Here is a 14,819-nt window from a genome sequence, read left to right as displayed (position 1 = left end):
ATATAGACTAAACTGAGAATAAGATAATGATAATGATATTTAGCACGGTAGTAACACATGATGTTGGCATTGTCTTTGTTGTGTAAGATCCAGAAAAATAAGAAATTTAGGAAAGTGTAATGTGTCAATACCATGTGTAATGTCACGTGTTTATATAATATCAAGTGTATTTCTTTTAGACTAAGTAACTATTATTTTAACTTAATTTAGTCCTAACTTAATTTAAAATTAAAGGTTAAAAACTCTTTTTCGTCCCAATTTTGGTTCGGAAAATTCGTTTTGGTCCCTGAGTTGAATTTGTGTTCAATTTCGTCCCAAAGAACGAATTTAATGTTCAATTTGGTCCTTTTCAGTAACTCCGTTAAAATTGTTAACGGCAACGTGTCTAGCTCTGCAACTGCTGAGTGAGGTGTCAGTTTTTTTGCTGACTGAGAAACCTTTTAAGTTGGAATTAGGATTTTTTAAAAAAATTAGAAGGGCAAAGTGGGAAAAAAGAAAGACTTTCTTCTTCCTCTGAAACCCTAATTCCTCTAAATTGAATCGCCAAACTGCATTCAAGATATGTTGAAGTGTTGTTATGATGATTCTGTTCAAGTGTTTCGGGACATGGTGGCGCAAAAGGTGCAGTTGGATTCCACCACGGTGGCTACTGTGCTTCCGGCTGTTGCAGAGATGCAAGAGGGGAAAGTTGGGATGGGGATTCAGTGTTTGGCTTTGAAACTTGGATTTCATTTTGATGACTACGTGTTAACGGGTTTGATTTCGGTTTTTTCAAAATGTGGGGATGTTGACATGGCCAAGTTATTGTTTGGGATGATTAAGAAGCCGGATTTGGTTTCTTACAATGCCATGATTTCTAGGTTTAGTTGTAATGGTGAGACTGAGTGTGGGGTGAAGCTTTTTTAGAGAATTGCTTGTTTCTGGGGAGAGAGTGAGTTCTAGCACAATGGTTGGGTTGATTCTTGTGTCTTCTCCCTTTGGGCATTTGCATTTGGCTTGCTGTATTAAGGGGTTTTGTGTGAAGTCCGGTTTTATTTTGCATCCTTTGGTTTCAACTGCACTCACGACTATATACAGCAGGCTCAATGAAATAGATTTGGCACGACGATTGTTTGACGAATCATCGGAGAAAACCGTGGCTGCTTGGAATGTTATGATTTCAGGTTATACACAGAATGGTTTAACGGAGACTGCTATCTTGAATGCAGTTTGGCGATTCAATTTAGAGGAATTAGGGTTTCAGAGGAAGAAGAAAGTCTTTCTTTTTTCCCACTTTGCCCTTCTAAATTTTTAAAAAAATCCTAATTCCAACTTAAAAGGTTTCCCAGTCAGCAAAAAACTGACACCTCACTCAGCAGTTGCAGAGCTGGACACGTTGCCGTTAACAATTTTAACGGAGTTACTGAAAAGGACCAAATTGAACATTAAATTCGTTCTTTGAGACGAAATTGAACACAAATTCAACTTAGGGACCAAAACGAATTTTCCGAACCAAAATTGGGACCAAAAAGAGCTTTTAACCAAAATTAAATAATTATTTTTAAATCAAAATCAAATTTAATTTTTATATAAATGTCTTATAAATTCTTTTATTAAAATTAATACTTTTATGAAATATTTCTAATAAGATTAAGTTTATTTAAATTTGTATTTTATATTAAATTGTATTTAAAATTATTTTAAAGTTATTAATATAAACTAATGTTGATAGAAAAAGATTCAAAATTAATTTGAAATAAAAAATATTGTAAATTCTTTTACCAACTGCATTTCATAAAATAATATGAATTTATCAACTCTTTCAATTCTTTTAAATATTTATATATTTTCAAAGTAAAATTCATAACTTTTATATAAATATTTGAGTTGGAATAAAATTAATAATATTATAAATTTAAAATTCTAAAATAATTTTATAATAATTTAAAAACAATTTTAAATAAAATTTAATATAAAATATAAATATAAATAAATTTAATTTTGTTAAAAATATTTAATAAAAATATCAATTTTAATAAAAATATATGTTTAGTACAAAATTTATATTTGGTTTCAATTTAGAGATGAGAGAAATTGGTTTATTTTTTAAAAAAATCGAAACTAGGACAACATAAAAATATATGGACTAAATTGAGAATTAGATAATGACATTTAGCGTGATAGTGACATATGATATTGACACTTCCATATCACACTACCATTGCTACATTGTATAAGATCCGAGAAAACAAGGATTTTAAAAATAAAGTAGTTTTGAGACTTTGGGTTTTTATTTGAAAATTAGTATTCTTGAGTGTATACTTTTGTTAGAACATAATTGTTATGTTATTTTTTTTTTGGCCTAGGAAAAAAAGGATCTTTTTACCTAGGAAAAAATGATCTTTTTACCTAGGGTAAAATGTTCTTTTACCTTTATTTAATTGGTATAGAAATTAATTAAGGGGTGATTTAGTGTTTAGAAACTGTAGAAACTCTAAATCAAAGATAGAAAACAGAGGAAGAGAAGAGATTAGTGTTTCGAGAGAAGAAGATAGAGAGAGAGGGACGGGAAACTCTTAGTGTAAAGGAAGATGATTGGTGTTTTAGGGTTATGGATAAAGCCTTATGATTGGCCAAGACATGGGGAAGTTTACCTTTGTTTATGGTTGTATGTTATGAGTTCTTGATTATCTTGATTGGTAATCCTTATTTTAATACATGTATATATGATTATGATTATCTGTGGTTATTGTTGGGTAAAAGTTTGTATATGAATAGACATAGGGTTTATGTAATATTTGTGATGAGTTTTCCCTATGAATGTATTATGTATGTTTTGTTGGGTTATCTTAACAAAGGGTTTGATGCTAAGGGAGCACAAAGTTATTATGTTTGGGGGTTTCCATGCAAATATATGTTACAAGTGTTGGGTTATTGGACAATTTTCCTATGTGAAGAATAGGCCAAATAATGTGGACCATTATGTCTCACTTTTTCTTAGTGGAGATGAATCAAATTAATAGGACATATTAGAGTCATTTGAAAAGAGGGAGAAACAAAGTGAGAGAGAAAGGAAGAGACTCTAGTAAAAAAAGGACCTATCACCGCTCTTATTATGCTTTAGTTCACTAGAAACTGAAGCATAACATGGCGTGGTGGCATTTTTTAATTTTTCACGAAAGTATAAGCCTTGGTTGTTTAAGAACCTAAGTAGTATAACCCTTTTGGTCGCGGTTCCCTGAAGAACCGAGGCCATAACCCCTGACAGAAAGTTGGAAGTTGAAATGGTCAGATATTTTGCTGAAATGGGATTTGGCCTCGGTTCCCATAAGAACCGATGCCATAGGTCCCTGCTAATTTTGGCATTCCCCAAATGTGCAATCTGATCATCGTAAAGGCCAGGGAATAGGTTGTGGTTCCCCTTAGAACTGATGCCATAGGTCCTTGTAAATTCTGACATTCCCACGTTGGCAATCTTGCATTTAATGTGGAAGTTAGACTGTCAGTGTTTTGGCCTCGGTTCCAAAGGGAACTGAGGCCATATGCCCTAATCTGAACAAAATTTAAATATTTAAGAAAAATGTAATATTTTATAGAGGATTTGTCCTCGATTTGGCGGTGAACCGAGGCAAAAAGGTTGAAAAAAATTTTCAAAATCACCATTTCAGATTAATTTTGAATTTTTTTTTAAGAGAATAGACCTCATTTGTATGGGAAACCGAGGCCATATCTCCCTTATTGCCTCAATTTTCTGTTGAACCGTGGTAATAACATTTAGTAGGTTATAGAAAGAAAAAAGAAGAGGAATAATGTCGTCTTCCTTCCGATTTCACAATTTCTGCATTCCTTCTCGAGAGAACACCATACGGTGCTCCTTCTTTGCCTTTTTCTTGCATTTTTCATTGTTTAATCTTTATTTTACTTGTTGTCGTGGTCATCGTCAACATTTAGGAAGCTTTTTAACCGATCAAAATCGTTTCAAACGTCTTTTTGATTTGAATTTTTTGATTCTCTTCCTTAGAGGTAATTTTTTTTTTTGTGTTTTGATGTTTGTTTTTCTTTCTAAAACTAATATTTTTTGTATGTTTGTGAAGGTTTGAATTTTGCATAGTTGAAATTTCTACCGTTTTGGTCGTGGGTTGTCCGTTGTTATTGGCTTTGACATTATCAGGTTCTTATATTCATGTTTAAAGTTAAATTTTTAATAGGATCATATAATTTTGTATGATTGTATGATTGAATATGTGATTGGATGATCATATAATATGTGTATAATTTTGTAGGATTGAAAATTATTGTATGATTGTATAATTTTGTATGATGGTATGATTTTAAAGTTTAACTTTTTAATTTTGCAATGTTATTTTTAAATTTTGTTATGTTGAAAATGTGATTATTTCAATGCTTATTAATTGTATGATTGAATTGAATTAACTTTAATTTGTCGTTAAATGATCAATACAAAATTATTTTTTGTATTGTAATTTTGTAGAATATTTCAGAGAATTTACGTATGGATCAAAATTGGATTAATTTACCATGCATTAGTGCTGGGTACGGGAGAGGGATAGAGAAATTTATACAATTTGCGCAACGTAATGAGGGTATAAGTGATGATGAAGTGAAGTTTAGATGTCCTTGTGTGAACTGTTTGAATAGGAGAAAGTTGAACGCAACCCAAATTAGGGAACAACTTATCTGTGATGGTTTCTTACGATGTTATACAACATGGATATGGCAAGGCGAAGAAATACACTTTTTGACTGTCTCCCAAACTGAAAATGTTATTGATTCCACCATGGAAGAAGATCAACCAAATGAAGACAAATTAGAGGACATGATCCGCGATGTTGGTGCAGAAAATTTTGTCAAAGCTCATGTGTATTAAACAATGTCGAATGATGTGGAAACACCTTTGTATGTCGGTTCAACTAAGTTCACACGGTTGTCAACAATGTTAAGGCTCATGAATTTGAAGGCGACCAATGGATGAACTGATTAGAGTTTCACAGAATTGTTGACGTTGTTGAATGAAATGCTGCCAGATGGAAATACACTACCTACTTGTAATTATGATACGAAGAAAATTATTTGTCTGATGGGTATGAAGTATAAAAGGATACATGCTTGTCCCAGTGACTGTATTTTATATAAGAAAGAGTTTGAATTTTTGAAAAAGTTTCCAAAATGTGGGTTATCACGATACAAGTCAAAAAACAATAGTGAAGATAATGATCAGATAGAAAAAAATATATCTGCTTTAAAAGTAGTTTAGTACCTACCAATTGTGCCCAGATTTAAGCGTTTGTTTGCGAATCCAAAAGATGCTAAAATCCATAGATGGCATGCATATGAGAGAAAAATTAACGGGTTGCTTCGTCATCCAACTGGTTCAAAGCAATGGAAAAAATATTGATCAATAATTCCCCCAATTTGGTCAAGAATGTAGAAATCTTAGGCTTGGTTTTGCCACTGATGGAATGAACCCATTTGGTAATTTAAGTCCCAATCACAATTGTTGGCCAGTTATATTGATAATTTACAACTTATCTGTTGCATTGTGCATGAAAAGGAAGTACATGATGTTGTCTATGATGATATCTGGTCCAAAGCAGCTTGGAAATGACATAAATGTTTATCTAAGCCCACTAGTTGAAGACTTGAAGTTGTTGTGGGTTGATGGGGTTGAAATATTTGATGCATTTGCTTATGAAACTTTTGTGATGTGTGCAATGTTATTTTGCACCATTAATGACTTTCCAACTTATGGTAATTTGTCAGGATACAGTGTCAAGGGTCATAAAGCGTGTCCTATATGTGAAGAAAACACTTTAGCTCATCAATTGAAACAAAGAAGAAAAATGGTGTATTTGTGTCATCGAAGATTTCTAAAATGTAATCATCCATATCGAAGGTTAAAAAAAACATTCAATGGATATCAAGAGAGGACGAAACATTAAATCCACTTATTGGCCTTCAAATTCTTGAAAAAGTTAATAAAATACATCATGTATTTGGGAAAACATCCAAGAAGTCATTTGTAACAACCCCTTGGAAGAAGAAATCAATATTTTTGGATCTTCCATACTGGTCAAAGTTAGATGTTAGACATTGCATAAATGTGATGCATGTAGAGAAGAATGTGTGTGATAACTTGATTGATACACTACTCAACATTCAGGGAAAGACAAAAGATGGAGTGAATGCTCATTTGTATTTGGTTGACATGAATATCCGAGAAGAGTTGACACCCAAGGAGATTGGTAAACATACTTATTTGCCCCTTGAATGTTACACGATCCAGACAAGAGAAGATAAGTTTTTGCCTTTGTTTAAATAATATCTAGGTACCACAAGGATACTTTTCAAATATGAAGAGTTTAGTGTTGATGCAAGACTTAAAGCTTGTTGGCATGAAGTCTCATGATTGTCACGTCTTAATGCAACAATTGTTATTGGTGGCTATTTATGGAATTTTGCCCAAAAATGTTAGGCAGACCATAAATAGGCTGTGTTCATTTTTCTTGTCAATTTGTAATAAAGCCACCGATCCTACAAAGTTAGATGAACTTCAAGGCAAGATTGTTATCATTTTGTGTCAACTAGAGATGTTTTTCCCTCCATCTTTTTTTGACAACATGATATGTTTACTTGTTTATTTGGTTAGAGAAATCAAGTTGTGCAGACTGGTATACTTAAGATGGATGTATCCTATTGAGCGTTATATGAAGATTTTGAAAGGGTAAGTTAAAAATCCATATAGTCCCGAAGGTTTAATGATTGAAATGTATATTGCTGAAGAAAGGGTACACCCCTATAATTTAATTTTTGTACCATTTAATGAGGGTAAAATGACTTTTTTGCCTTTGGGCCCAAAATACAATTAAAACCAAAAGTTTTCCTTAACTCTATTTCTTTCTAGATTTTGGCTCACACCTATTCAATCCTAAATGATTCTCGTATTATCAATCCAACACATCATATTGGTAACGGCTCACCACATAAATCATTCAAATAACAATATACCAATCTTATGTTCCACCTAATCAATAATAACATTAAATAATAAACATAATAATTATAATTTTAAAAAACAGTTAATCATCAAACACCAATTATCAAACAATAATGTCTAAGTCTCATAACCACATTATCTCCTAATTACCACAACTTCCTAGAGTCTTTCATTAGAGGATTAAGAATCTTATTGTTATTACCATTATGTATGGGGTGTTTGATTATGGTTAATATAATCATAAGGTATGTATCTTGTTGTGTGTTTGATTATGGTTGGTATAATCAGTATGTATGTGTCTTGTTGTTATGATTTTTTTATCGGTAGTTTATCCCATACATATTTGTGCTTGTGTGTTTGTGAATGAAATTATTGACAATGATCATTATAATGTGTTATACGGTTAGTTTAAATTTACCCTTTCATTTGCTTCTTCTTTTATTAAATAAAAAATAAAACTAACAGTTTTGAAAATTTTAAATTATTCAATACGTTGTTTTGGAATTCTTAAACTATAAAATGGTCATGTCCGTAACTATTAAAATTAAAAATGGATACTTGTCTTTTAACCTTTTTAAATCTCTTCTGTTCTCTTTTTCATTGGTTTTTTATAAAGCGTGTTAGAATAATTTTTTTTGGACAAATAGTAGTTTCATTATTTATATATTTCATTTTTGGTATATTTAAAAATATATAATTTTAGTACAGAATTTTGGTTTCATTAATTTTGAAGAATTGAATATGTTTTTGATATTTAATAATTGATATGTCATATTTATTTATTAAAAACTAATGTTGATATATAATTAATTTAGAAAAATAAAATACCTTTTACCTCTTATTTACAAATTTAAATTCTCTACAACTCTTTAAAATTATATATTAATATTATTTTTTTATTAAACACACATATATTAAATTCTTTTATTGAATTAAAAATAAAATATAATTAATATTTATACTACATTGACTATTTATCTATTTTATATTCCTACATATTATATACTATGTATACAATAGAAACATCATCATCCTTTCAAAATAATAAATATGTAAGCTTCAATATTTTATTATTTATCTTGAAGGAGATGCATTATAGAGAGTTAGATGAGTTTGGATAGGATGAGGTGGAGCAATTGAAGGAGGTGAAACAACAAATTGATCTAAAATTGAATCTTTTACAAGAGAAAAAGAGAAAATTTTTGCACATGCCTCTGTGGCTAAAATTGATCAAAGAAGGAAAAGAAAGAAAAATTGACGGAGATGATAAAAATTGAAAATAATAATCATGGATTGCCTTTATTGATGAAAAATAAAGAAAGGAAGAAGATGATGGCTTGAGATTTTCATGGAAAAGAGAAAAGAAGATAAAAATGGGGTGAGAAAGCAAAAGAAGATATCAAGAGAAAAGGGAAAAGAATAATAATAATAATGATATTTTGAGAATATTTTTTAACAATATTTTAACATTTGATTTATGTTGATGTTTATTATTATTATTATTATTAATAATTGTGGAATAATTTTATACTAATCATATAATGATTAAAATGTTATAAGTTATTAAAATATCATTATCCAAATAAAAAAAATAGATGATAAAAGAAATAAACTCATTCCTATAATTTAAAAAATATACATATTAAAAAAATGAATGATTGACTTGTTACATGCCATGTCATAAAAATCTATAATATGATTCAATAGTGAAGAACAAATCCATATATTTTATATGGACATAAATATATATATATATATATATATATATATATATATATATATATGGGGTTTGCTAACTTGCGTACGCCTGTTTTTCAGTTGGTACATTTTAGCAATGTGTACCGGGTTTCAGTAGACAAAAATACCCTTATATATCATGAATTCTAAGTTTTAAGGTTAAGGGTATTTTAAAAATTTTCATTCTCAAAATTAAAAAAATAAAAAAAGAAACCCCCAAACCCTTACCCACCTCTCTCATTCCTCTCAACCCTTCCTCTTTCATCTCTTTCACTCCAACATTTTCTCTCTGTCATCCATACTCTAGCCCAAATTGAAAAAAATCAGAAACACTTGCTTTATTTTAATAATTTTCATTCTCAAGATTAAAAAAAGAAACCCCAAACTCTTACTCACCTCCTTCATTCCTCTTAACCCTTTCTCCTTCATCTCTCTCACTCAAATATACATTTTTTCTGTCGTCTCTCCACTAGCCCCAACTAAAATAACACTCATTATTAAATAAAATGGTTAGAGGAAAAAAATACTCACAAATAAAAAATTAAAGCACCTAATTTTTTTCTTTATATAATTTTAAATAAAATTTCAAGATTTACAATTTTTATTGTTTGATTTTATCGTTGAGAATTTTATTGTATTTTGATTTGTTTTTTCTTTATTAAAGGAAAACAAGTTAATGAATTTCTACCAAAAAAAATTAAATGGCCACTGAGCAAATGTTACGTAGTAGTCTCAGAATGTAAAGGAAGGATGCTCATAAGTCTTGGTGCAAGTTGAGCCCGTCGGCTGTAATATATATATAGTCAAGATAATGAAATTAAAGAGATTTTGAATGAACTTTTTTCGGAAGATGAATATGTCAATGACTCAACTCTTTACAAAAGTAAATCGTTTAATAATGAGTGTTTTTTTAGTTGGGGCTAGTGTAGAGACGACAGGAAAAATGTTTGAGTAAGAGAGATGAAAGAGAAATGGTTGAGAGGAATGAAGGAGGTGAGTAAGGGTTTGAGTTTTTTTTGTTAGTTTTGAGAATAAAAATTATTAAAATAAGACAAGTGTTTCTGATTTTTTTTTTCAATTGGAGATATAGTAGGGATAACAGAGAAAAGGTTGGTTGGAGTGAAAGAGATGAGAGAGAAAGAGTTGAGAGGGATGAGAGATGTGGGTAAGGGTTTAGGGGTTTCTTTTTTATTTTTTTAATTTTGAGAATAAAAATTATTAAAATACCCTTAACCTTAAAACATAGAATTCATGATATACAAGGGTATTTTTGTCTACTGAAACCCGGTACACATTGCTAAAATGTACCAACTGAAAAACAAACATACGCAAGTTAGCAAACCCATATATATATATATATATATATATATATATATATGAAAATTAAGTTATTTTTAGAAACCATTCTATAATTTATATATTAAATAATAATTTATAGAATTAGAATTAATTTTAGGTAACTCACAGCATAATTTTTTTTATGTCTTTTAATCACATAAATATTGTTGAATTTAAAAATAAATTATATTTTTGCATTTTTATTAAAATAATATTTTATATATTTATGAACAATATATATATATATATATATATTATAAAAGTATATAACACCATTTTTAATTTCTATCTTATAAAATAATGGAAGAAAGTTGGTGTGATTACTCCATTCCACAAAGAGAGGATGAGAAAATATGTAAGAATATTGGTATGAATACACATGGCAAAAGAAAGAAAAAGGGTGAGAAAGAGAGAGAGAGAGAGAGAGCGCGTGAAGATCGGGGGATAGGGTTTGGTGTGACGTTGGCAATTTTTCTTTTGCTTCTAACTTGTATGAATTTCCTGAATCTATTTGAAGCTTATTCTTATTCTGTTTCCAAAGAAGCATATTATTGAAATTATTATCAGCGATTGGAATTGGGAGTGAGAGATGCCGGAGGAAGAAGTAGTTGAGCTCAAGTTCCGTCTCTACGATGGATCCGATATGGGACCCTTCCGCTACTCCCCTTCTTCCACCGTATCCATGCTCAAGGACCGGATTTTTGCAGAGTGGCCCAAAGGTTAACTTCTCTTCGTTTTTCATCGTCAATTTTACTTTGTTGTTTAGTTTAATTCCGATGATGGTGTTGCCTTCAATTAACCTACTACTAAGACTTTGCTTACGAGTTATTGAACTTTCGTGAAGTCAGTGGCTCTGCGCGTTTGCTGCGAGCTTTCCGTGCGTTTTTCTTTTGTTGTGCATTAAGGACTGTTGTTATGTTATTTTTTTGTTTTTCTTTTAAAAAAGCCGTGTTGGAGTTGTTGGAAGTGTTGTGTTGGTAGTTTTGGAGTTCTCTGTGTGTGGAAGGACTTGCTTTGAAAAAAAAATGTTTTTTACTTTGAATGGGAAAAGATTTTGGGGAAGTGAATTCTTTGTTTCATGCTGGTTTTAAAAATTGAGGAATGTGATGCTGTGATGGAAGAGGTAGAAAGCTCTTTCATTTTGGTTTTTGAATTTCGGGTTATGGGAAGGACTGGTCAAGGTTTTTTAAATTGCGGTTGTGGTTTTCTTGCAATCCTTGTGCAGCTGCAATTGCGGTTGTGGATGGAGAGCCTCAAAACCTTCACTCTGACTGAAATGTTGTAGAATTTTTCTTTTTTAAACCTTGGTACCATAAATAATTATTAGGCTGGAAACAACTTGATATGATTTTTTTAAATGCCTCACGTGTTGAGTTTTTGCAATCCTCATGTGTAGGCATGTACATTTGAATTGTGGGGTTGGATTTGCAAACAGTGAACTAAAGAAATGGTCACATGTTTGTTTACACTTATTATCATAAACCTCTTCCACACCTGGAGAGATGCTAGAATGTTGTCTGGAACTGTTAGTTTGTAAATCAGGGAGAAAGTGTGTCTTGACTATTTTTGATTGTGATCAAGTGATTGAGTTAAGGTTTGTTAATGGGTATAGTGATCACTGGCCACTGAGACCGTCTTTTTCCTCCTTGTTTTCTCTTCATCATGACTTTTGTAGTTTATTATATATACGAGTGCATGTGATTTTTTATTTTATTTTTTTATCTTAACATTAATTACAATCTTGTATCAAAACCAGAGTTGTCAATAGCAGCTGCCAAATCCATGAAGTAGCTGCCTAATAGGGGGAGGACTCTGGCCTCTATTCACGGTTGGCAAATATCTCTTTCTTACCAGTTTTTTCCCACAAAATCTTGGCCGCACATGCATTTGCCAGCCATCCCGCATTCTCAATGCATTTATGTACTATCTACTTTGAATTTGAATGCAATTACATTTATGTTCATTCACTTCACATATTCTCAGTAGAATCTACTCTAAATTTCTCTTAGATCTATGTTCCTAATCTTATCATTTCTTGTATGTCCACTGTACACCTCTACATTTTAATCTCTGCTACAATTGTTTTCTTGTTTGTGGCTGGCGGTCCTTCCTAAACCAAGATCCACTCCCATAGAGCATGATGACTGTTTGCAAAAAGTTTCCTGAGTTTGATATGCCATTTGCAATTATATATTGTACTTGGAGTTTTTCCATTTCATCTGTTTAGCTTGAATCCTATATGTGGCATCGCAATCAATCTCTCCGTCAGTTTGTTTGATTGATCCTGGATACTTAAAAAGGCTGATTTGTGGCATAACATGATCCTCAAATTACCTCCAAGACATTTGCCAGTTCACATCTTATTAAACTTGCTGCATTCCCCGTTATCCTTCTTACACAATTAGTCTTAGGTAACTTTGACCCGATTTATTTTTTATTTTTTTCACCTTAAAAGGCTAGAATTTAACTCTTTGGGTAAAAGCTCTTAAAAAAGTAAGTTGCTTTGTTTTAGAACACTATTAAAGTGCTTTTAGAAAAGCTAGTAGGAAGAGCTTTTGAAAAGCTTATGCGGAGCTCTTTTGAATTGAACCTGTCCTCGAATCTTTTTGACACGTTTTATGATATTTTTATTACTTTATTGCATTCTTATGTTTTGATGTTTATCTATAGTATATTTTTTTGTTTGTACTTTTTTGAGATTCTATTTTTATTACATAGTTCTCTATATCTTCTTGAACATGGTCTAAATCGCTTAATTTATTATTTTACTTGTTTTTAAATAATTGATTGTAATGAATACTTACTTTTTTAATCTAAAATTAAACAAAAGTATTTATAAGTTAAAAATTTTGTAATTAATATTTAATTTTTTTATTAATATTATGTATAATTTGCGAATCATCTGAGATATTTTTTTACCTTTTAATAATTAAAACTTTTTAAAGTGTAAATTTAATATTTTTATTTATTTATATTTTCATTAACAAACTTTACATAAATTAAATTAAGTTTAGTAATGCTTTTATAATTTGGAGGGGGTAAAAAATGAAAAAAAGAAAAGGAAAACAATGAATGGCTTGAAAAAATTACTTAATTAGGTGTCTGTATCCAAATCTGGACAGATTTATTATGTTGTATATAAGGTAGAGAGAGAACAGTTAAGTGTTAGGGGAGGAGGAAGGGGAGAAAAAGGGTAAAAAGTAGGAAAAAAATATCAGATCGTTGTGAAAATATTGTTTGATCTCGCTAGAATTAAGATGGGTAGTTTGGTTTGGCTATATAATCAGGACATTGATTGTGATTTTCTGGTTCTGCTATTAACTATCAATTGGACAGCAATTTCAGTTAGGCTCTCATTTAGTCTCTTATATTTCATTTTTCCCTGAGTTCCTATTGTTTTGGTGTTATACTTTTCTACCTTATTTAGTTGTTTTGTTTCTAACCAGTTATTAAAATTTGTATTGGTTGTCCTTAGACAAGAAAATTATACCAAAGTCAGCAAATGATATAAAACTGATAAGTGCTGGCAGAATTCTGGAGAACAACAGAACGGTTGGCCAGTGTAGAGTACCTTTAGGCGAGCTTCCCAAAGGGGTTATTATAACCATGCATGTTGTGGTGCAGCCACCTTTGCTTAAAGCAAAAACAGGTATATTTCATTCTGGAATATATTGTGTTACTGTTTTCTACAATCATACATATATACCTCAAAGAGCAGTTTCATATAGGTACAAGGTACTTAGGCAATGTTCTAAAGTTAACTAGGACCAAATATTATGACCCAAAAATTTTGAAAATTTTCTTTTTGATGGCACAAACAGAGAAAAAAGTTGATGAGCTGCCCAGAAAACATATATGTGCATGTTCGATTTTGTGAGAAGCCATCATCATCATCATAACAGTGAAGAGTTAAGCTTCTGATATTGCATTAGTTGCTTGGTGGGATATCCAAAGGACATGGATATGCATAGCTGGGAAGTCAATAATATGTATAACAGTCCCAACCCCATCATAGTTGAGTGTTGTTGGAGGGCGTTCCTGTGTAGCAATGCTTGTGAGTGATGATTTTCTCATGTTCTATAACATAGATGTTTGGTATATCAACTAGGAGCAGTCTATATCATAATATCAAATGAGTTAAATACATTTTGAGTATGTAAAATTTCAAATTTATTAAATACATCCTCCAGAAATATTTTGCATTATTTTTGTTCTTCTATTGTTTAAACATACCTTTTATAAATTAATAAGTGACCATAACAAATAAAAAGTTGATACGAGGTTTTAATATGAGAATACTTAAAAGTACTAAAAAATGTTTGAACTTTAGAGGATGATGTGAGAGTTATCAAGAAGTATCATTATGAAAATAAATATTCATTCTCTAAATAGTGAGAAACACCTTGCTTCAGAGTATATAAATTCTATAATCCCTGCATTTAGTTACATGGCATCAAAGCGATTCACCAAATTAATAGTACAAAAAATGAAAAGAAAAAGCAAGGCCATATCAATAATCATTTTATTGTTATTAACTTTCCATTTAGAGAAAGACTGGTATACAAATACAAATGAAATGAGCAAACAAAAATTTAATTGCATAAAGTTTCAAGACAAGAAGATATTAGTTAGGACAAGAATTGTTTTGGATTAATGTGAGTACTTACTCAACGTTATTTAGTTAACCAAGAGTGATATTTGTTTAAATAATGAAATAAAAGAGGGCAAACTTTGATTCAGTAATAATAGG

General features: G+C 30.7%; 1 protein-coding gene across 1 annotated transcript; it reads left to right on the top strand.

Moving 5' to 3' along the window:
• The first annotated feature begins 10,438 nt into the window (after window positions 1-10,438).
• On the top strand, window positions 10,439-14,274 carry LOC106780094 (membrane-anchored ubiquitin-fold protein 3). Its single transcript, XM_014668338.2, has 3 exons — window positions 10,439-10,788; window positions 13,545-13,718; window positions 13,891-14,274. Exons 1-3 carry the CDS (start codon window positions 10,659-10,661, stop codon window positions 13,944-13,946), a joined length of 360 nt encoding a protein of 119 aa, XP_014523824.1. The 5' UTR covers window positions 10,439-10,658; the 3' UTR covers window positions 13,947-14,274.
• Window positions 14,275-14,819: the final 545 nt, after the last annotated feature.

The sequence above is a fragment of the Vigna radiata genome, unplaced genomic scaffold (genome assembly GCF_000741045.1).
Source record: "Vigna radiata var. radiata cultivar VC1973A unplaced genomic scaffold, Vradiata_ver6 scaffold_146, whole genome shotgun sequence".
Classification (NCBI taxonomy): Eukaryota; Viridiplantae; Streptophyta; class Magnoliopsida; order Fabales; family Fabaceae; genus Vigna; species Vigna radiata.
This window is presented reverse-complemented; position numbering and strand designations above follow the sequence as displayed.